The 23955-nt window shown below is 37.6% G+C and overlaps 1 protein-coding gene across 2 annotated transcripts in view; it reads right to left on the bottom strand.

Moving 5' to 3' along the window:
• Positions 1-23955, bottom strand: part of scaper (S-phase cyclin A-associated protein in the ER) — a 364073-nt gene that overhangs the window by 190804 nt on the left and 149314 nt on the right. For both annotated transcript variants that reach the window (XM_063070449.1, XM_063070450.1), the window contains exon 21: positions 12535-12600. In XM_063070449.1, coding sequence (XP_062926519.1) covers positions 12535-12600 — 66 coding nt within the window. The remainder of the gene's footprint in view (positions 1-12534; positions 12601-23955) is intronic.

The raw sequence follows: 23955 nt of genomic DNA, 5'->3' as shown, positions 1-23955 counted from the left end.
TCAATTAAATCGGCAATTTTCTGGAACTTAGTTGAGATTTCCGTATGAATCAGGTCTTTAACAAAGCCCACAATTTCTGTACGAATCATCTCCCTAACAGAGGTTGAAATTTCCCTCTGAATTAACTCCGATATCGCTTTCAAAGTCACCGGTGATTCAGTCGGAGGGAAATCCGTAGCTTTCGGTTTAACCGGAGGTTTACCATCCTTGCCGTCTTTCCCGTTCTTAGACATAGCCGATCTCAGTATCATCCAATTGTCAGAGAATTCAGTTTAATTCAAAGTATTGTAAAAATTGATGCCTTAATAGTTAATTAAAGTATAGCTGACCATAGAGAGAAAAAACTCAGAGGTAATGGAGCGAGTCAAGAACACGACTTCACTCCATGAGCGCTACCGGAAGTCAAAAGAGGGATATTCTCAAAGCCTCCTTGAACATCTGTAAGATCCACACTCATTCATTCCATGTCATGGCAGCTCTACGTGGAAAAGCAGTATTTGCGTGGCAATAACGACCTTCAGTTTACATATAAGGAACATACAAGCCCAGCATAAAAGAGCATGCTACCTGCCCTCCTTCCTGATATGGAATACCTGATGCCGTAGGAGCACTGTCTACAGATCCTATACTCGCCTCATTACCCAACACAGAACTGATGCAGAGGGCCTGCCTAAGGAGGACATAAATACTCATATTTTATTTCAATTGTCAAGTCTGATATCAAGGCAACAGTTCCTCAGAGGTGCATAGTAGCCTGGATATCTTGCAGATGCTCTGACAATTAGAAGTTGTACTTCAGAACCTGAGTAGGAATTCAAAAGTGACATGACAGAAATGCTGCAATCTTCCCTGCCCCTTGGGATTGACAATGACTTGATACTGTGGGTTAAGGTAACTGATGGGACCACACATGCTGGAAGAATTCAAGCAGGTCAGGTACCTATGGAAAGGAACAAATAGTTGACATTTTGGGCTGAGACCCTTCATAAGAACTCAAATCAGTTGGGGTTAGGTTGACAATGCCAAAGCTTTCACAGCCATTTTTCTTTCTCAGATGCAGCTCACAAATTAATAAGTCAATAGATAGGAATTTCATAATCTCCTATGCTAAACCTTTGGGTTTAGTTCGATTACATCAAATGGTATGCCTCTTAATATCACTCCATATTCAAAATCTATGCAAATTTTTGGAATATGCCAGAGGTTTAAGGTGCATAGAAGGCTCTGAGCGGTTTGAAGAATCTGATGTTTTATCTACAATATAGACCATCTTACGCTGTGGTAACGCATGAACATTTCAGTAATGTAGAAGGATGGTTCAGGCAACTTTCCAAGGGCTTTGATTTGTTTCCCAATCAAGAGATTTCCTGGAAGTAAATCAAGATGATGTGACCTTGAACACAGCCCCGTTTTTCATCTCTGTATAATGACTAATAATGTAGCATTCATCTGCCATCTTTTTGGCTAAACACTTCTTACTCATTTCTACAGCTTGGATCCCTGTACAAGTAACTCCCAAAACTGCTGAAGTCAGTTTATGAGAGTGATAAGAAGATTCCTTTAGTATATACACAATGGAAAAATTGAGTTTTTGAACTAAATTAAATAGGGCAGGGCCCTGGAATATAAACTGTGGATGAATCCCAAGTGGAAAACATAAATTAGTGAAAACATTCCTTGATTTACAAAGGGATATTTTCTGGGTAAACCAGGTGCTAGATGAAAACTTATGTTTCCATTAGCTTTAATACACAGACGTTTCAGAGCTTGGGAATCATGATCAAACAACCAAACACTAAGTATTTTATTACCAAATAATATTCAAAGTAAGATTAAAACAAAGCAAATGAAACATTTGTGATTATTGTTGACCCCTTTTCTTGTGGTAGAGTCTAAAACAAGAAGATGCTATTGAGAATTCAGACATTTAAGGACAGAACAGAGACTTCTTTTGAAAATTGAAACTCTTAACTTTCTTTTCCTCAAAGGTCATTGGAAGTAAAATTTTTCTGACAGTCTTGAAATGCCAGAGTAGGTTACAACGTGGAGTTGAAGCTATAATTGGGTTAGCCATAGTTTTAGTGAACAGCAGAGCAGATTTTCACAAGTTCTACTCCTGCTCTTAGTTCTTATCTTCATATACAGTGTATGAGGCGGTTGTGATCTAATTGCAGTCTCAACCTATAAACTGTATTACAATTTGTAGTTAATGATAACCTACCCCTACTGATTAGGAAACTACTCAAAGATTCTACTCACAATAACCTTTGAGGAAGATAGTCTCACAGAGAATATTCCCAAAAATATTCTTCATCTTACTTCTGTCCTTAAATATCTCACGGAAGTGAGGGAGGGCAAATGCAAATTTATCACCAGGGTTCACGATGGTGTAAGAGAATCTGATGTTAATGGTAAATATTCTTCCTATGACTGTTCCTGATGACGATGAACAAAGATTAAAGGAAGTGTTCATGGCCTTCCAAATAACTATCTTCTATTTCATCTCATTGCACCACATCACAAAGCATGTCACCTCCCATCATAATCTGTTCGGATCATTACCTTCGACACCTCTGTGTGCTTTTTTGCACTTAGCTGTTTTGGTGGAGGTGGTGCTATCAGTGCCATTTGATCATTGTTGTTCAAGCTTGAACAGATCCTTATTTGCGAACTCTTATCTTGGAATTCCATTCACCCTGAGATACTTCTTCAAACCTAGCCTCATTTACCAACTTGACAATGGCGGGGAAATTTTGCAGGCTTGTAAATCCATGGAAATTACGTACAAATTCTGGCCTTAATTTCCTCAATACACCATGAATTACAAGAGGAATTCATATATTGTATAATTATTTTTCTCAATTGTACCTCTCCCAAATTTCCTCAGTCGTGGGTTGGGCACTGAAATGTGCTGCTGGTCATAAACTTTGAATATAGCGATGCCACCCTGGTATGATATACATGTTGTAAGAATGGTACCTACGGTAACACAGGTTGCAAGAATGAAGTAAGGCAGGCACCAAAACATTACTTTGATGTTGTCAGCATGCATCCTTAATATTAACTGGATGTCCAAGGGCAATGTCACTGACATGCAAGGTTCCATCGTGTGGGATATATTTAATACAAAATACTTCGATGAAGGGAGAGGAAAAGATCATGATAGAATAGCAAACAAGTCAGGCAGCATTGATGGAGGGGAATAAATAGTCAATGTTTCAGGCCGAGACTCTTCATCAAGATCTTTTGTTAGGGTGCAACTCCATGAAAGATTGGCCTTTGAATATTCCTTCTCAATACTTAGTTTCTCTGAATGGTAGATCGAGAGAGGCTTAAACTTGGTCACCAAGAGCAGTTCCTTCAGGCCAAAGGATATGCATTGGGTTGCTTTGAGATTTGCAGCATATTTCTTATCAGTCCAGTTGAGTGTGCGTGTAGGCATCACCTTCTCATCCATGTTAAGCAGTTCTTTAGGAGAGTGGTCACATTTATTAATGATTTGTTCTGGTTCCTTTGGAAAAATTTCTGCCACCATGGTATCTACACTTGCTGCCTCCACCAGAAGATAAATATTATGCAGGTTTGCATGATTACTGAAACATTCAAACCAACCATAGCTGGCTTTGAATGAATTAGGCTTTTTGAAGATTCATTGCCCCTTCATATTCTTTCATCTCTTGCCATTACACTCTCATTATTTCCTTGGATCATCAGACTCAGGGGCATACTATTAATGTGGATCTTCTGAATTTTTTTTTGCTATTCTCCACATTATAGAATCATAACATGCAATGATTTTGCCAGGATAACATTCTTTTACAATCAATAGAGATCTATTTGCCATTCGTTACTGAACACATACTGTATGAATAAACGTGAAAATCATGAATTCTTCCACTGCTACACTACTCAATCCACTGTTTACGCTGTTTTTTAAGTGGTCTGTGCAAATACTGTGTTTATACCAAGGACTGATTACACCAAGTGGAGAACATTACATACATTAAGTTGCTGTGGTACTCAATTTCAATGCAACTTTATAAACATAGGGCAGTTGTCAGCCTAATGAATAGAGACACAAGAGACTACATGCACTGGAATCCAGAGCAGCTCAAAAAGCTGGAGGAATCAGTGGGTTGAGCATCTATGTAGGGAAATAGATATTTCTGTTCAAGACCCCTCATCTGGACTGAAAGCTAAAGGGTATGTACCCGTCTGGGGAGATAGGGAAGGAATTATCTTCCCTCTACTCTTCAGTTCAGATGAAGTGTCTGAACTTGAAATGGCTACTGCCATTAGCAGAACATAAAAGCATCTCAAATAAGCAGCTAATTCTTCTTGGATGTGCTGAATTGGCAGCATGATCACAGCTTTTCCCTGAGGTATGCCTTCATCTTCTTTTAAGTTTGGGGTTGAGAACACTTAGCCTATTTAACTAAATCAATGAACATCTATCCATCAAATAGCGATTAGACTCTTTCAATTGATTCTTCTGACTGAGATGGGCTTCTCACAGGAATATACTTTGGAGACAAACATACACTTGGATAGTCTGAATTGACTCAATAATTCAGACTTTCAGGGCTGAATTTCAGACACCTGGCATGAACTTCAAATTACTAATATAATACACTCCATTTACCCATTACAATGTTAGTAAGTTTTATGTCAAACGGCAGTTAGCAGAATAGACATGCTCATTCCTAGAATTCTGCAGGGTTATCTGTTGAGGACAAAATGAACAGCACCACCCATTTCTACCTTGACTTGATGGACTACGAATAAAAATTTACATACAGTACACTAAGACTTCCTAAAAGTATTTACCACAATGAAAGCTACACTTTTCTGATTGTAGAAGAGATAATCCACTACAGGTCATCCTCCCACCAATGTTATGAAGAATTTAGTGAGCCTAGAAATTACCCTCATCAGGATTTTCTTGAATGTGAAGCCGTGTCATCTGCACATGCATCACGAAATATGAGTTCGAAAAAATGTCTATTTATTTATTTTTTTCTCCCACATAAATTTTATTAAAATTTTTTGAGTGGTGATCTACGAATTCCGTAAGAAGAAATTTCTGTAACTTGATGGCTACACAAGGGGTTGCCTACATTTAAAAATTTATCCTTTTCTACAAATCTGTTTAACATTGGTCATTTCTTAATTGTGATGAAATCTTTCCCATCTCTTCCCTCTACATTGGAGAAACCAAACACATGTTGGATGACCAGAACACATGTTGAACCCGCAAGGATAACTTTAAGCTTCTGTTTCCATGTCACTTTAATTCACCATTCCACCATCTCCTGCAATGTTTCAAAAATGTTGAACCTATGAGGGGTACCGAAAGGGTAAAAGCATGCAGACTTTTTCTCCTCAGGTTGGGTGAGACTAGAACTAGAGGTCATAGGTTTAGGATGAAATGTGAAATTATTTAAGGTGAATCTGAGGGGATCTTCACTCAGTGTAGTGCAAGTGTGAACAAGCTGCCAGAAATGGTAGATGCAAGTCCAATTATAACATTTAACAGAAGTTTGGACATTGGTTTGGAGGGATATTATCTGGGTGGAAGTAGATGGAACTAGGCAGAAACAAGAGAAAACCTGCAGATGCTGGAAATTCAAGCAGCGTACACAAAATGCTGGAGGAACTCGGTAGGCCAGGCAGCAACTATGGAAAAGAGTACAGTAGACGTTTTGGGCTGAGACCCTTCACTAGGTGGAACTAGGCAGAAGATTGGGGCAGCATGGAATGGATGGGCCAAAGGGCCTGTTTCTGTGCTGTAGTACTCTATGACTCTACATCAGGGGTCGGCAACCTTTTTGCCTCTGTGGGCCGGATCCCGTATTAGTGAGCGGACGGTGGGCCAGATAAATGCCATAAAAAACTTAAAATATGGGAATTATCCATTTAAATACATCTAGTTATGTTTTGCCTCAAATTAATGAATAACACTTGCTAGAAAATCATTTGAGCTTAAGGTTGCCTACCCAGGTCTACATCTTTGAGGAACAGAATCTCTCATTTGCATACATTGTTTATTTTTTTCCCTCTCTCAGTGATGTGGCTGTACCATTGATTCAAAGCTTTCCACTTTCTTTTTTGTCTCCAAACTTTTTTAAAATTAAAAAGCAATCATTACTTTGACAACTTTGGTCTTCATCTTGTCATGAGAAGTTCCTTTGTTACCTCCACCCCTCCCCTCAACTTAAAACATGCTCACCTTCTCCCTTTCCATTTCAGCTTACAGATCCCTGATCCAAAACTTAAACTTTCTCTGATGCCACTCAATCTACTTTCCAGCATTTTCTGTTAATGCTTTGGACTTTCAGCATCTGCAGAATTTTGCCCCAATTTTTTTTCTTACCCTTGCACTTTCAAGAAAGATAGTGATGCTTCACGAATAATGATGTGACTGACTGTAAAAATGTAATAATCCTTCCTAACAGATCTCTGCATACATTTTCCTTTCTGTACTATCTCTTAAAAGTTGATTGAACTGTCACAGAAGACAAAAATGATTGTTCAATCAAGCCAACACTTGGTAATCACCACTAAAACTGATTATACTTCAGTCTGAGTTTCACAATCAAATATTAATTCTACCATGCTGCCAAAATCTTTTTGCATTTGCTGGCATTTAGCGAATTCATGCCAATATCTGTTTTGCTTAATTGCTGACACGTCTAACCAGGAGCCAAATTCTTGCTGCTGAACACCTTATCTACTATGATACTTCACTGCGGCACTGAGAGTTCATTTTTGATAGCACTGTCCCATGAATGAGATATTAAACTAATGTCACGCCTACCTAGTCTGAAGGAACAGGTTGCTGGTACGGCAAACATTTCTCTTCAGTAATCACAATCATCATCAACTGTTTGTGAGATCCTTCTGGATACTAAACTAGATACCTAGTTTGTCTTCATTGACATTGTTAGTACTGCAAACTATGCATGGGAGTTTCTGTGGCATGTTAAGTCTATGTATGGTGAGCTTTTCATACTTCATGGTTTTAATAAAACTTATTGCCAAAAGCTCTGCTAGCAGCTATTTCACTGAACAAAGCTTTAATCTGTCAAAAGGGCTCTAGAGTGCATAAACTATATTCATACTCATGACCCCAGTCAATAACAGTGTTGGGTGTCTCAATACAACCTCTCATTATATGGCTTCAAAAAGAAATGTTCCACCAACTTCATCTTTTCCCCTCTAACCAGTACAGAGAGAATGGGAAGGTAGCTGTATTACGTGAGAAAGCCAGCAATGGTAAAGCAGCCAACAATGCCATTCAACTACATTTTGCATTAACATTCCATGTTTTCACCAATTCGAGGCCAAAGGAACAAAGCACATAATATGTATTACTTCTGAATTTGCATTGGAAATTCAAATGAAATACACATTATGTCATCTTTAGGACTCTCACTTTTAATCGCTGAATTATGATATCTTCTGTCAGTGTTTCATTGTTGAAGTATGCTTTTGATTGAGACAATGAGAAAAGAGAGCTCTTTGTACTCTTGTGCAAATGATAATAATAATCATGAGCTCCCCCTCAGGCTTTCATGTAAATCTTTTCTATTTTAAATGACAGCTACTGCCATCCCTATAACAGGAAAAAGAATATCATATGCACTGAGATTAAGACATAGTGGTTCTCCAACCTGATACCATTTTATTCATGAATATCTCAGGCTATTTTCACAAGACAAATTTTGCATCAGAAGACCTACCAAATTAAGCTAGTGAAATTACAGATGTAGATTAATGAATTCCTAACCCATTACCTGCAGAACAATTAGCACAACTCTAAGACTTCAATTGTAGAGAAGTAGCTTGAATCTATTATCATAGACAGGATGACCAAGCACTTGGGCAGAAATCAGTTGATCAGGAGAGTGAAATTTGTGAAAAGAATAGTTGATCAACAGAGCATAGAATTGTGAAAAAAAAGGTTATTTCTGAGTATTTAACTGACTTTTTTTGTTAATATCATGGGCATACTGGAGAAGGATATTTTGGTGTAGGACTGTGGATGACAGATACATTGAGTTCTAGAAAGCATTTTGTAATACTAAGTAGAAAGAATTATTTTCAGCCATATCAGTGCATGCATTTACAGATAATTTTATTTTTTATTTAAGGATACAGCACGATAACAGGCTTTTCCAGCACAATGAGCCCGCATCACCTAATTTCACCCATGTGACCAATTAAACTACTAATCCACATTACTAATCTTACTAATACATATACTGTAATTGATTTACTTATTTATTATTATTTTATTTTGTTTTTTTTCTTCTATATTATGTATTGCATTGGACTGCTACTGCTAAGTTAACAAATTACACGTCACATGCCAGTGATGATAAACCTGATTCTGATGTCTTTGGAATGTAGGAGGAAACCAGAGCAGTGAAAACAAACGTTGTAAAGCATTACATTAACCACCATTCTGCCCCATTTTCATAAGACAATGAAAATATGTAAATGCTGATCTGGCTGTTTTCCATCAGCCATTTAATTTACTATCAGCTGACAATCTGAAATACTTGCCATTTGAACCATAAATAGCAGATTTTACAGTGGTAGTGTTTTTTTTAAAAATGGGCCAATGCTAGAAAAGGGTTTAAATATGGAGATCAGGATGTGTCATGTCACAATAAACATGCTTCAAGAAGAAGCCTTATGGTACCATGAAGCTTAAGGCAGCCAACTTATCTAATTGAACTTCAGAAGGTGGAATCCTGATCTCTGACCAACTACTTGCTGCATATGATAACAGAAAGAATAAGAACCCTAAAATTTCTACATTTACAACACTCTTTTGAAAAACAAAATCATAATAACCACAAGTTTGAAGGTTAGTTACATGCAGTTTCATTGCAATCTTCATTGAAAGTCTTGCAGTTCTATTTATGACACATTCAATGGTATAAAAACTTCATAATTCTGAATATGCTTCAATGCAGTTCAACAATGAAAATGTTTTAAAGATCACCCAGGTTACTGTAAACGGAAATTTATGTTCCTCCACAATTGCTGATCTCACCACAGAAAGTTGTAGTGGAAAAATACATCACTAAAGGATACAACAGAACTTCAACCAAGAAAATTAGAAACATCACAAGCCATTTAAGAAATATCAAGCAGTTTACCGTCTGGTATAGAGAGGCCAATGCACAGGATCAGAAGAAGCTGCAGAGCTGTGCAAAGTCAGCAGGCTCCACCATGGGCACTAGACTCCCCAGAAGAGGACATCTTTCAACAGTAATGCCTCAAAAAGGACTCCTACTACCTAGGATATGCCCTCTTCTCATTTCTACCATCAAGGAGGAGGTACTGGAGGCTGAAGACACACAGGCAATGTTTCAGCAATAGCTTCTTTTCTTCCGCCAAAAAATATGCATGGCAAATGGTGGAGAGGAATAAACAGAGGCAGAATTGTAAGGGCCCTAGCAGAGATATTTAAAATGTCCTTAGCCACAGGCGAGGTGCCAGAGCACTGGAGGATAGCTATTGTTGTTCTGTTGTTTAAGAAAGGCTCTGAGAATAAGCTCAAAAATTATAAGCCAGTGAGCCTGACATCATTCATGGGTAAATTACTGGAAGGCATTCTAACGGACTGGATATATAAGTATTTGGATAGACATGGCCGGATCGTGTCTAACCAATTTTATAGAGTATTTGAAGAGTTTACCAAGAAAATTAATGAAGGAAAAGAGGGGGTATGGATTTTAGCAAGCCCTTTAGCAAAGTCCCACATGGAAGGCTGGTCCAGAAGGTTAAGTCGCATGGCATTCATGTTGAATTCAACATTGGCTGAGTGAGATAAGCCACAGAGTGCTAGTAGATGGCTGCCTTTCTGACTGGAGGTCTATGACTAGTGGCATGTTGCAGGGATTTGGAGGTGTATGGTAGAACAAAGGGACCTGAAAATACAGATTCACAATTCCTTGAAAGCAGGGTCATAAAGACAGCTTTTGGCATATTGCCTTCAAAAATTAGATCATTGAATACAGGAGTTGTGATGTTATGTTGAAGTTGTATAAAATGTTGCTGAGGACAGATTTGGAGTATTGCATGCAGTTCTGGCCACCAACCTACAGGAAAGATATCAAAGACTTGGAAAGAGCGTAGAGAAAAATTGACGAAGATATTGCTGGGACTTGAGTTACAGGGAAAGATTGACTAGGTTAGGACTTTATTCACTGGAGAATGAGAGACCTTGCAGAAGTATAAAAAAATTATGAGGGGTATGGATAGGGTCAATGCATGCAGGCTTTATCCCCTCATGTTGGGTGAGACTAGAACTAGAGGTCATAAGTTTAGGGTGAAAGGTGAAATATAAGGGGGAATTTGAGGGTGGGGTGAGCTTGGAATAAGCTACCAGGAAGAGGGAGATGTGGTTTCAAATCTAACATTTAACAGAAGTTTAGATGGGTACATGGATGAGAGAGAAATGAAGGAGCTTGGTCAGGTGCAGGTAGGTGGAACTAGGCAAAAGACCAATTTACATGGCCTAGAAGGGGAAAAAAAAGGGCCTATTCCTGTGCTGTAGTGCTCTATGATTCTATTTCTGATGACCAACACTCATTGAAAGGAACAGGACAACATGAACTTGGGTTGTATTTTGAATAATTAATAGGTTACATAAATCTTTAATCAAATATTCACGTGCTTATCAGATTTATCTTCCTAATGATTATCATGTCAATTGATGTACAAACTTTGTCTCTACACATTGCTAATAATACAGTAATTGCACAACAAATTAAACATAATGAAATGGTACTAAACCAGAGCCAATATAACCTCCTTTTTATCCTCAATTGAAATTGATGATTCATGCTGACAGTTATAAGTATTGCTAACTCTCGTCTATCTCACTGAGACTACCACTGCCCATCAATATGTGCAGATAGTGCTCTTTAACTGGGAAAAAGACATCAGCGCAGAGCTCTATTGTATCCTTAACCCTGCATTTCCTAGTAGTTGGCAACAATAAGGAGCAGGAACTCCTAATGGAACTCTCCTCCTTCCCTCCCTAGGACATACAGCAAAATACAACTTTCCTCATCGCAGCATGAGCTGAAGCAGTGTAATTCACAGCTAGAAGATAACCAGACACCTCCCTCAACAGATGCTTCAGAACAACTTCATTTAGTACAATTATTCACAAGGATCTCAATACATACATTATTGTATCACATCATTTCCCCACCCACCTCATTCAAGCATTAAGTTTTGAAGACATTAAGGGAGAAATTAGTCCAAAGCACACCCTAAAGTGTTTGAGAGTGTGGAATTAACATATTCTGTTGAAATGACACATATTACATGAATAAAATTACCCATTTCTCTCATTAATTGGACTCCCTCACACTGTTGAACTCAAACTCCTCCAATGCAGTATCTGCTGAGAGGATATAAAACCAATGACTCAAGAAATGATGCTAATTATTTTGGGAATGTTTATTTGCATTAATAAACTTGGGTAAAGATGATCAGATTGTCTTTAAAGCCAGTGTTTAGTGTTCTGTTCATTGTCAACCTATTGTATGTACGAATGCAAAAACAGTAGATGGCTTGTCTTCCACTACTCAAGCCACCAGCTGGTGCCTTAGTTCTTGTTTTGCAGATACTAGCAGCTCTTATTGCAAATGGCCATATGAGTGTTCAGAAAGTATTCTCTGACTACACTGTCTGAGAACCATCACAATCATTGCGAAACCTGTCCTTATCCTAGGACTGCCATTCAGACTTTTTCTAAACAAAGACCACTTAACAGTGATCAGAAGCAGGAGGCCCAGTTGCTATTATTCCTTACCTCAGGAAAGCAGTGACCAAATGTAACTGAAATCAACTACTTCACATCTACCTCTTAATGGCTCAGCTTCACTTAACACAATTAAATTAAGTCTAGTCTAAATGGAAATTCAAGGTGCTAAATCAATTCATGCTAATGTTTTGTTCATTGCCTCAGTTATATTCATAACACAAACAGAAGAAGCTGGAAGACAAGTTCCTATTATGATAATCAAATCTCTGAGAAATTCGTAACCCCGCTGACATACTTCTATAATAACTGGCAGATATTGTTTTGGTAACCATACAGCAGATAGCAAATGATCCCTTTACTTTATGTTGGTCTTCTGTTTCCACCCGGTCTGTTATCATAACCAGTTATTTCCTTAAGATTAATCGAGAGCCATGAAGCACAGCAATTGGGAATGCTCTTCTAGTTGCCTTCACCTGTTCTTCAATCCTTCCCTTAAAGTTTTTTGTTACTCCAGAATAAATTAGTTACCCATCTATCTTTGTCCAAGATCCTTAACCTTAAAATTTTCTTTCCTCTTTAACGCAGGCAGAGTATGATGTATTTCTAGTATTATTTGTTTTATTCTCAAAGCTAATTTACCAATGCTGCCCTCCAAATAAGGAGCTAGCAACCTCTATTCATAACAGCTTAATTGCTGTTTACACATTAAATAAGCCTCATCTATTTAAGTAAGCACTTACTTTGCTTTGAAGGGAGAGTCTGGAATCTGAGCTTTGGTTTCCAGTAAGCTTTCATACTCTTTACCCCTGCATATAGGAAACAGAAGAAAGCCATTCAAACATTAGCAGAAAAACCTTAAACAGATTTTAAATGTATAGCATGCATTGTTTATCATTTCAATGCAGAATAAACTATTTTGCTTTGCCACATGTTCCTTTTCTTAAGGGGGTTTCCTCAAACCCTTCTGCAAAATGTAGGTTGCAATGGTCTATTCAGAGTAACCCAACCTAACCCCTTGCTATATCTTTGATACCTTCATTCATCTGTGCTCAGTGTTACTCACCCAAACCAGCGTGCTAAGATGGGTTACGTTTTTATTTAACTTCAATTTTATTCAATTTAAAAATGGTCCTTACTGCATTCAGTAAAACCGCTTGCTCTAGCCAGCATTCTCAGCAAACTCCCGTGATTTTTTTTAAACTTTATTTTCAATTGCTTTGATATTGGCTGGTACAGTGGTACAATGGTTAGCAATGGTGCACACACCTTCAGTGACCAGGGTTTATTTCTAGGCTTGGGTGCACTTCATTTGGAGTTTGTTTATTCTTTACATTGCTCTGTGGTTTCCCCTGCTTGCTTTAGTTTCCTTTAATATCCCAAAGATATGCTGACAGTTGTAAGTGAGTGGCAGAAGGATGGGATGCGGGGAAATAATAGGGTTCATATTAATGGGACATATGGGAATTCAGACAGTTGCTATAGATTTGATTGGCCAAACAGCCTCCTTCTAATATTGTCAGGAAATATGAGAAATTTACGTGCATGTGGATGGTGAGTTCACATAAACAAGGATATATCAAGATAAAATAGCCAAAAGTTATGTGAGCACCATTTGCAGACAGTGAAGGTAGCATTTAGAACTCTTAACTCACCACAGATGCACGTTGCTTCAGTCCTAACTATACCCATGATCAACAATTCTTCAATTATTTTCAGCTCAAGGAAACTAGCAACCATAACTTGCAGGAGTCCGGTGATGAATTATAGCAAACTAATGGGAAAAACTGTGGATAAAGTAACAATAACCACAAGGGATTCTGCAGATGCTGGAAATCTTCAGCAAGACACACAAACTGCTGGAGGAATTCAGCAAATGAGGCAGCATCTATGGAGGGGAATAAAAGTCGACATTTTTGAGTTAAGACCCTTCATCAGGACTGCAAAGGAAGGGAAAAGAAGCCAGAATAAGAAATTGGGGAAGGCAAAGGAATTCAAGCTAGCCACACATCTTTTGCTACTAGCAAAGGAATTTAAACTGCGCACAAAAGGTTGCTATCCTCTACCTTGCTGGCACGGTAAGTATATTTCACAATTCTATGCAATCTCATTTCGTTTCCGGTTTCTGATGTGGACAGTATTGACAGCATGGAGTTTGTGATGATTTGTCTGCACAATTTAGAAGTTTTTATTGAAGAAAATATTCAGTGCACACATGTTGTCACTGAGCAAAAAAATTGCACAGCACAAGATCTTTTGTGCACTCTGGTCATTACAAATTAGAGGGAACATTGCAGCTGGCAGGTGATAGCTGAGACCAGGTGAGGGGGAAGGTGAGAGGGTGGGTGAGAGGGCAGTTAAGTAAGAACCTGGGAGGTGATAGATAGAAAAGGCAAAACATTGGAGGAGGACAGTGGACTATGGGAGAAAGGGAAGGAGGAGGGGCACTGGGGAGGTGATGGGCAGTTGAGGAGAACACTAACAATACCGCAACAAATTCTGTGTATCCGCCATAACTACTATACAGTGTACTAAAGCTGGTAGTGACTTGTGCTACACATTCAATGCTGCAAGAATACCAGGGTGCCTTATACAAGAGGACATAATTTTAGGGTGTTTGGACGAAAGTATAGGGTGGATGTCACAGGTAAGTTGTTTGTTTTTACACAGAGTGCTGAGTGAGTGGAATGCCCTGCCAGGGGTAGTGGTAGAGGTAGATGCATTAGGACCATTTAAGAATATCTTAGATAGGAACATGGATGATAGACAAATGGAGAGTTATGTAGAAGGGAAGGGTTAGATTGATCTTACAGTAGGTTAAAAGATCAGTAGAACATGGTGGACAAAATTACTGTGCTGTAATGTCCTATGTTCTACATCTAATTTGACAGGTTGGTTTCTTTTCTGCAATATCCAGTTGTTCCATGTACGTAGGTGCTTATCAACCCACAAGCTTCCTAACTGCACCGCAACTCGTACAATATTTTACAGTGGCAATACTCTTAGAGTTTTAGGTATAAATGAAGCAACAAGAACATTACTGAAAACAAAATTTACCTCACGGGAAAAATTGCTTTACAGATGTGAAAATTTAAATCTATCACATCAGCTTATATCCATCACTGAAAAGACTGCAAAATAATAAAGGTTAAACAACACTACTTTTTGCCCTAAGGATTGGAGAAGAGATGATTGATGAAAGAGGACTTCTTACATAGCTTGAACATCCATAAAAAAATACCCAAGAATGGCACTGCAGGATTTGCAATGGAGACAAAAGAGACCATAGATGCTGGAATCTGTTAGAATAACTCTGAGCTGAGCAGCATTGACAGGAGAAAAGAAAAATGTTGATGTTTTGGGTCAAAACCCGGCATTAGGACCTGGTGCAGCTGGTAATGCAGGGCTTCAATCCAAAATGTTGACAATTACTTCCTCCCATTGATGCTGCTCGACCTGCTGAGCTCCTTTGGTAGATTGTGTGTTACTCCAGATTTGCAAGCGTATTTGGTACATTTCCACTATAGAGATATGTCCAGGAGATTGGTATTTTCCTGTCACCATTGGAAGATATTTGTATTGTAATTTTTTAGTTCCTCTTTTATCTATATTTTGTCGTATTTTTAAATTATTCAGCTTCTCACTGCAGATACCAAGTATAATTATTGCTTTGAGATTTGCCTTGCATGTTATGAGAACACATCCATAAAACATGACAAGCTCAGTTAGAAACTAATCATTTCCTGAATTAGTTTCTGACTAATAACAGATATAATTCAGCTTCAAATAACAGCCTGCTGGCAATCCCAATCAAAAACGAGGTCATAAATTCGTATGGCGGGGCTGATTTACATTCCTTCACATCCCCCCACCTCCACTTTTGAAGTTGGTGATTCTCATTCAGGCAAAGCTTATTTGGTACTGGCCAGTACTTCACCACATTGTCAGTCTTCATGCCAGAACCTGGACCAAGGTTAATTCTGAAAAGCCAATTCTAATCTGACATCTGTGTGCACTCCAGGCAAAAGTCAAAAACATAATCAGAAACTATGGCTGTTTATTTTCCCCTTAGCTTCAAGGTACTGAGAACAAAAGGCCAAGGGCCAACAGATATTTTTTCCTTTATGTACAGTAAATCTAGGCCAAATCTTGACCATTTAGATAATAGCTTTAGTGTTGATCTATGGATAGAATTGTACATAATCATTCAAAAATCACTGAGACAGCATTAAAAGAACATACAAAAAAAATGACAAAAGAACTCCACCACAGACAGTCCCAAGCCCAGCTGCAAAAGGAGGATTGGCAATGGGGCTAGCAAGCCCATCCTGTGAAAACCCAGAGCTACAGACATGCCAATTGAAGCGCCATTCCTGGGAGAGAAAGGATCTTCAAAGATGGGCTATACTTGGAGACCACTTGAAAGACTTGCCCAGGAAAGAGGACTCTGGTGAGCTGTTGTCAGCAACCTATGCCCCAGTAGAAGTAATGACAAAAAGAGGATGTGGGTTGTGATGAGAAAGACGATCTGAGCTGGTTTTTAAAGAAAAGTTCTGCTAAACTAGCTAACAATTTTTCACATTGGCATTTCAAAAACAATATTGCATAATCTCAGCTAATCAATGTAGCAGTGACTCCTATATATCTTTCTATGAATAACTGGCTTAGGCATGCAAGTGCTGGATGCTATTGCATATAAATCCACATATTTATGTTTCACTTAAGTTTTACTCTTAGGATGAAGGAAGATGAAGAACATTTCAAATACATTTACGAAGAGAACGTTTCATTTAACTATGCAAATACAGTAATATATATCAGTATTGTTGACCTCTTTTCTTGACTATTTTGATGATAATCCCACCAAAAAGTGCATCTATAAACAAAATTCACATTATGTGACAGAGCTCTTGGAAAATGTTTACAAGCCACTTATACAAGCTTCTTGATCAGAAATTATTTAAGAACTCCAAATACACATCAGATCTAAAATAAAGAACTGTCAAGGTTGTTTTGCAAATAAGCAGTATATCATTCTTCTAAAAATCATTTGAATTCTGAAAATATATTTATTCACATACAAACATCAAAATAATCTTATAGCTACTACAAGACATTGGCAAAGCAATGCTGGAATCTTTACAAGATGTAGCCACTGCTGCTTAAAAAAATACTAATGCCTCCATCTGTCTTGTTTACACTGGCAAACAGCCACAGCTTCCAGAGATAAGAGGTACCGCTGTTGCATTTGGCTCCAACTTGTCCAGATCAACAGGTGAGAGCTGTCACCCAATCATCAACCTTCATAAGGCCTTGTGCTGGAAATGTCCAACAGTACTACAAAGTAATTTGGTACCAAGTCACTCACATCAGCAATGCTTGTATAGATCACTGCACAACTATCTCGACAAAAGGGAGACCGACAGGAAAGATACCAGAGGATTTTGACTCCCTGGTTACAAACAGTAATTAGAACCAAACTCAATGTTCTTGAAATATATAGTTACACAAAATGCTTGTGAAGAAGCATGTATTATAGAATATGATTTTAACCAGTAAAAAAAATTGGAAAACCCCCATATGAAATAAAATACTTCATAAACCCAGCAGGAAGATTAACACAAAAAAATGCTGGAGGATTGAATAACCAGCAGACAGTAATTTTCTCCCCATTGTTTTGGCATTGGAATAATCTGTTGCTACTAGCAGGAGACAAACAGTATGTTGCCAGAACAAGGCACTATACACAACTCCAAATGAGATAGAGGATTAGTGTGTATCACATTTCTGCACTGTGCCAAATTACAACTGCTTCCATTTATATATTGCCCTTAGAGTCAAAAGATATTGCAAGGGTGCTGATGGAAGCATAATTAAACAGAAATTATTTACCAAACAGGCATTGTTTTACACCACTGTGATTAACTAAGCACGTGTACGAACAAGCTGAATGAATGAATAGCAAATTGACCCTGTACAAGCACAAATTACAATTTCTCATTCTTGATTTGAATATTCGTTCAGCCAAACACCGCAAATGAAATCTAAATTCTCCAAATGTGACCCCTTGCTTGTTCTCATTTGTAACTGCTCTTCGATGCGTAGCCATATCATTAGTCGTCAATATCCTTAGGTTTGTCTTTCCCTCCTTTCATTTTCCATTCTCCTTTATCTTACTTGCACTTCTTTTTCTCGATTGTTGTTCATCTACCCCAAAACTGTCCTGTCCCTTAGCATTAATGTTTTATTTGAAAATACTTCTGTGAAATGCCTTGTGATATTTTATAAATAAGTAAATGAGTCATTGTTAGCGGTCATCAGTCAAGACATTTTAACTCTATTCTAGTTTTACCTCCATATTCTATGTTAAAATAAACATCAGTAATGCTAAATAGAGTTGAAATGTCTACACCCATACAAGTCATGTTGAATGTAAGCAATATGACAACATGTTGCTAAGTATTCAGAGTGGATACATAAAGCCAAAGACAAGATAGGCCCTACCCCATCCATTTCTGTGCTGTGATTTCATGAACAGCAGCACACATTTAGCTAATGTCACCAAGGATACAGAAGAGTCCACGGGATAAATAAAAGGCAACTCAAAATCCTGACAACATTGATAGCACTTTTCAATAGCTAATTTAATCACATGTTGACCTATAGGATGTTATTGGAAATTGAAAACATTTACAGAAAAAGTCTTCAACATATTCAAGGTATATCCATGATTATGAAACAGCTTTTTGTGGAAAAGAAACCACAGCTTTGTCCATCACATATTACTGGTCCACAAAAGATTTAAAGGTCTGACGTAACCAACTACTCCAGATGGTCTATGTAAGACAGGGCAATGGGAGATAGTTTCCTTACAACTCACTCTATGGAATATTTAAGTTATTGCCAAACTGCAATATCATAAACAACTTGGGGATTCAGAAACTCAAGTTTTAAAAGTTGGTGTCTCATACTCATAACAAAAAGAAAACACAAATATCACTAAAGATCAGGATTAATCTCAATGAAAGAAATTGTGAGCAGCATCAGAGAGCCATTGCATCTGTCCTGAAGGAGGATTTCAGTCCGAAACTATGACTGTTTGTTCATTTCCATGGATGCTGCCTGACCAGCTGAGTTCCTCCAGCGTTTTGTGCATGTTGCTCCGGATTTACAGCATCTGCACAATTTCTAGTGTTTATGAGGAATCAGTAAGCTGGGTTAATGTAAAAGGGTTGAATTAACAGTGGAAGAGATGATAACATACTGGTTCTAGGCATATTTTGCACCTGTACATAATCCAGTTTTATTGAACTGTTCATCATTAGGTCGCACCTGGAATTTCCAGTTGGCAGACGATTTCCCTCCACGCCGCTCTGTCCCGACACTTGTCCACAATATTCTTAGTCTTATCCAGCTTGGTCCAATCCTTGATGTTATCCAGCTACTTTGTTCTTTGCCTTCCTCTTCCTTCCCCCCAGGGCTGTGTGCTCAGTCCACTGCTGTTCACTCTGCTGACCCACGACTGTGCTGCAATACACAGCTCGAACCACATCATCAAGTTCGCCGATGACACAACTGTGGTGGGTCTCATCAGCAAGAATGATAAGTCAGCATACAGAGAGGAGGTGCAGCGGCTAACGGACTGGTGCAGAGCCAACAACCTGTCTCTGAATGTGAACAAAACAAAGGAGATGGTTGTTGACTTCAGGAGGACACAGAGCGACCACTCTCTGCTGAACATCGACGACTCCTCCATACAGATCGTTAAGAGCACCAAATTTCTTGGTGTTCACCCGGTGGAGAATCTCACCTGGTCCCTCAACACCAGCTCCATAGCAGAGAAAGCCCAGCAGCGTCTCTATTTTCTGTGAAGGCTGAGAAAAGTCCATCTCCCACCCCCATCCTCACCACATTCTACAGAGGTTGTATTGAGAGCATCCTGAGCAGCTGCATCACTGCCTGGTCGAAATGTTATGGTCGAAATGACAATAAAAAGTGACTTGACTTGACTTTCTTTCCCTCCACTTTTCCATATAGCAAGTCCAACAAGATGTTATCTCTCCACATAACGTGTCCACAATAAGCAACTTTTAACTTCATAATCTTCTCCAGCGATATTTGTGGTCTATCAACTTCGGACAAAACCCTCTCGTTTGAAACTTTCTCTACCCAGCTGATCTTCAACATTCATTGATAGCACCACATTTCAAAAGCATTAATTCGTTTTGTTTCATGTCATCCTTCTTCAGGGTCCATGTTTCTGATCCATACCTCAGTACTGACCATACGTAACACTCCAGGAAGCAGATTCTACTTTGAATGTCTACCTTCCGATTGCATAGTAGATCTTTTAGCTTTATGAACTGGGTCTTAGCCATACCTATTCTCCTTCTGATCTCAACTCAGATCTCCCGTCATCTGTCAGACATCTGCCAAGATATTCAAACTTTCGCACCTGTTCAATGTCTTGTCCATTCACTTGTAACGATACCATCATGAATGAGTCTTTAGTGTTTGTTTTGCTTACCACCATCGATTTTGTTTTCTTAGGGTTGATTTTAAGTCCGTAGTCAAGGCTTTTCTTATTCACTTTATTCCGCATAATTTGCAGTTCGCATTCACTGTCAGCTAACAATGTGGTGTCGTCCACATACCTGATGTTACCCACCTTCCGGCCTCTGATTCCAATACCTGTCTCCTGATGGTCGCATTCCCGAAAAATCTATTCTCCATAGAGGTTGAACAAATCTGGCGATCCAACACAGCCTTGCCTTACGCCTCATTTAATACATGCCCATGGTGATAGCTCATTTTCTACCCTGACCGCCGCTTTCTGTTTCCAATACAAGTTCCTTATTATCTGCACATTCTCCCATCCCAGATCGTACTTGTTCAGCACCTCTATTACTTTCTCGTGTCTTACTTTATCAAAAGCCTTTTCATAGTCAATAAAGCATAAGTGGATCGTCTTTTGTGCCTCAATGTATCTTTCCACGATGTTTCTCATCACAAATATTCCTTCCCTTGTTCCTGAGCCTTTACAAACACCAAGCTGCGTTTCTTCAATTTCATTGCTGATTGTACCTTTCATTCTGCCGAACACATTTGGTTTCCTTCCTACAAGATTGGGAGAAGATACTGCAGACAAAGTTACTCCATATGCATGCATCTTGGACTGAAAACAGGATCCTGCTCTGGACAGCAGATGTTCTGTAAGTCAAGGGTACTAAAAGTGAAGATTCATGAGAAGGGAGGAAATTGTAATATTAATGTTAAATCTCTCCAAGAGTTGCAGAATTGACTACCAGTAAAAACAGCAAGTTGTTTTAAAACAGGACTGGAAGAATATCTGTTTAAGCTTGAGTCTTAAGGATATGATGATGGATAGCAATGATCAAACATCCTTTTCAACATGACCGTCTGTTCACTGCCAACCTTTGGAAATTTTAAACTTTTTAAAAAAATATAGTTCAATTAATTTCTGTAGAATATTCCAAGAATTTGGCCTCTTCACTTTTGGAGTTGGAAATAAATTCTGATTGTTAAACATTTTCTTTCTTTCTTTCTTTTTCAATCTCTTTATTAATTTTAGAATATATAAACAAAACATAGCAATGATACAAATAATAGGAGATAAATTGTTACACTTACAAACAGTAATTGTAAAGTCCAATATTGAAATTTGATAAAGCTCCCAATCATGTAAAACTAACAACGGATAAAACAGATCAAAAAAAACTAAAAAAAAACATGAAAAAGAAAAAAAAACCAAAACCAAAAAGAAAACCCCAACCCAAAAGAAAGACAAAATTAATCAACTAAACTAAAAGACTTGGGCAAATCTAAGAACTTAAAAATGAAAAAGAAGAAAACCTCAGTGCCAACGACTCCATTCCCCTCCAACAACAATACAGAGAAATAGAATAGGTTTGGAAATAAAGATATTACATTAAGTGAAAATGCTGAATGAATGGCCTCCAAGTTTTTTCAAACTTGATGGAAGGGTCATAAACTGCACTTCTAATTTTCTCCAAATTCAAACACAGCATAGTTTGTGAAAACCAATGAAATACCTTAGGAGGATTAATCTCTTTCCAATTCAATAAAATAGACCTTCTGGCCATTAAAGTAAGAAATGCAATCATTCTTCGTGATGAAGAGGTTAAATTATTTAAATCTATCATTGGTAGTCCAAAAATAGCAGTAATTGGATGCGGTTGTAAATCTATATTTAAAACCGTTGAAATAATATCAAAAATATCTTTCCAATATTTCTGCAACAGGGTACATGACCAAAACATGTGGGTTAGAGAAGCTATCTCAAAATGACATCTGTCACATATTGGATTAATACAAGAGTAATAACGAGATAGTTTATCTTTGGACATATGAGGCCTGTGCACTACTTTAAACTGTATCAACACATGTTTAGCACATACAGAGGATGAATTCACCAACTGAAGAATTTTTTCCCATTTTTCAGTCGGTATAGTAATCTCAAGTTCTCTTTCCCAGTCAGCTTTAATTTTATTAGAAGCATCAGGACATAGATTCATAATTATATTATATATAATTGCTACAACACTTTTCTGAGAGAGATTTAAATCTAAAATTTTTTCCAAAATATCCGTTGGATATGGATGTGGGAAATTAGGGGAAACAGTAATTAAGAAGTTCCTAATCTGTAAATATCTGAAAAAATGAGATCTGGGTAAGTTATATTTATTAGAAAGTTGATCAAAAGACATAAAACAATTATCCATAAATAAATCGCGAAAAGATATTATACCTTTAATTTTCCAATCAGAATAGGCTTGATCCATCGTGGAAGGTTGAAAAAGAAAGTTTGACAAGATAGGGCTTGCTAGGATAAATTGATTAAACCCAAAAAATCTTCGAAATTGAAACCATATACGTAAAGTATGCTTAACTATTGGGTTATTCATTTGTTTATATAATTTAAAAGAAGTAAAAGGAAGTGAAGTTCCTAAAACCAAACCCAAGGAAAGCCCTTGTAATGAATTAGATTCAAGATTTACCCAATGAGGGTTTAAAGATACATCCAGATCTCGTAACCAAAATTTTAAATATCGAATATTAATTGCCCAATAATAGAATCTAAAATTCGGGAGGGCAAGCCCTCCCTCCTTTTTAGACTTCTGTAAATACTTTTTACCTAACCTAGGATTTTTATTCTGCCAAATATATGAGGAAATTTTTGAATCTACATTATCAAAAAAAGATTTTGGGATGAAAATTGGGACTGATTGGAATATATACAAAAATTTAGGCAAAATGATCATCTTAATAGCATTAATCCGACCAATCAAAGACAAAGACATTGGCGACCATTTGGTAAATAACAGTTTAATCTGATCAATTAAAGGTAAAAAAATTAGCTTTAAATAAATCTTTATATTTTTTCGTAATTGTTATCCCTAAATATGTAAATGAATCATTAACCAGTTTAAATGGTAAAAATCAATAAATAGGTACATGCTTATTTAAAGGGAATAATTCACTCTTATTAAGATTCAATTTATAACCAGAGAAGTTACTAAATTGAGCTAACAAATCTAAAATAGCAGGAATTGACTTCTCCGGGTTAGAGATATATAGCAGCAAATCATCTGCATATAATGATAACTTATGTATTCCGTTCCCACGGGTAATACCAACAATATTTGGCGAGTTACGAATAGCAATTGCTAAAGGTTCAAGAGCAATATTAAATAGCAAAGGACTAAGAGGGCAACCTTGCCTAGTGCCACGAAAAAGACGAAAAAAGGGAGATCTATAATTATTTGTACAAACCGAGGCTACCGGGGAGTAATATAACAATTTAATCCAAGATATAAATGTCAAATTAAAATTAAATTTCTCAAGAACATTAAATAAATAAGGCCATTCGACTCTGTCAAAAGCTTTCGCAGCATCTAAAGTGATAATACATTCCGAGGTGGTAAATGAAGGGGTATAAACAATATTCATTAACCTCCTAATATTAAAGGATGAATAGCGATTCTTAATGAATCCGGTTTGATCCATAGAAATAATTTGAGGTAACACCTTCTCCAATCTAGTTGCTAGAATTTTTGAAAAAATTTTAGAGTCTACATTCAAAAGAGATATTGGTCTGTATGATGTACAATCAGTAGGATCTT

This window comes from Mobula hypostoma, chromosome 18 (assembly GCF_963921235.1).
Source record: "Mobula hypostoma chromosome 18, sMobHyp1.1, whole genome shotgun sequence".
Taxonomy (NCBI): domain Eukaryota; kingdom Metazoa; phylum Chordata; class Chondrichthyes; order Myliobatiformes; family Myliobatidae; genus Mobula; species Mobula hypostoma.
Note: the sequence above shows the minus strand (reverse complement) of the source record. Positions and strands in the feature narration are given on the sequence as shown.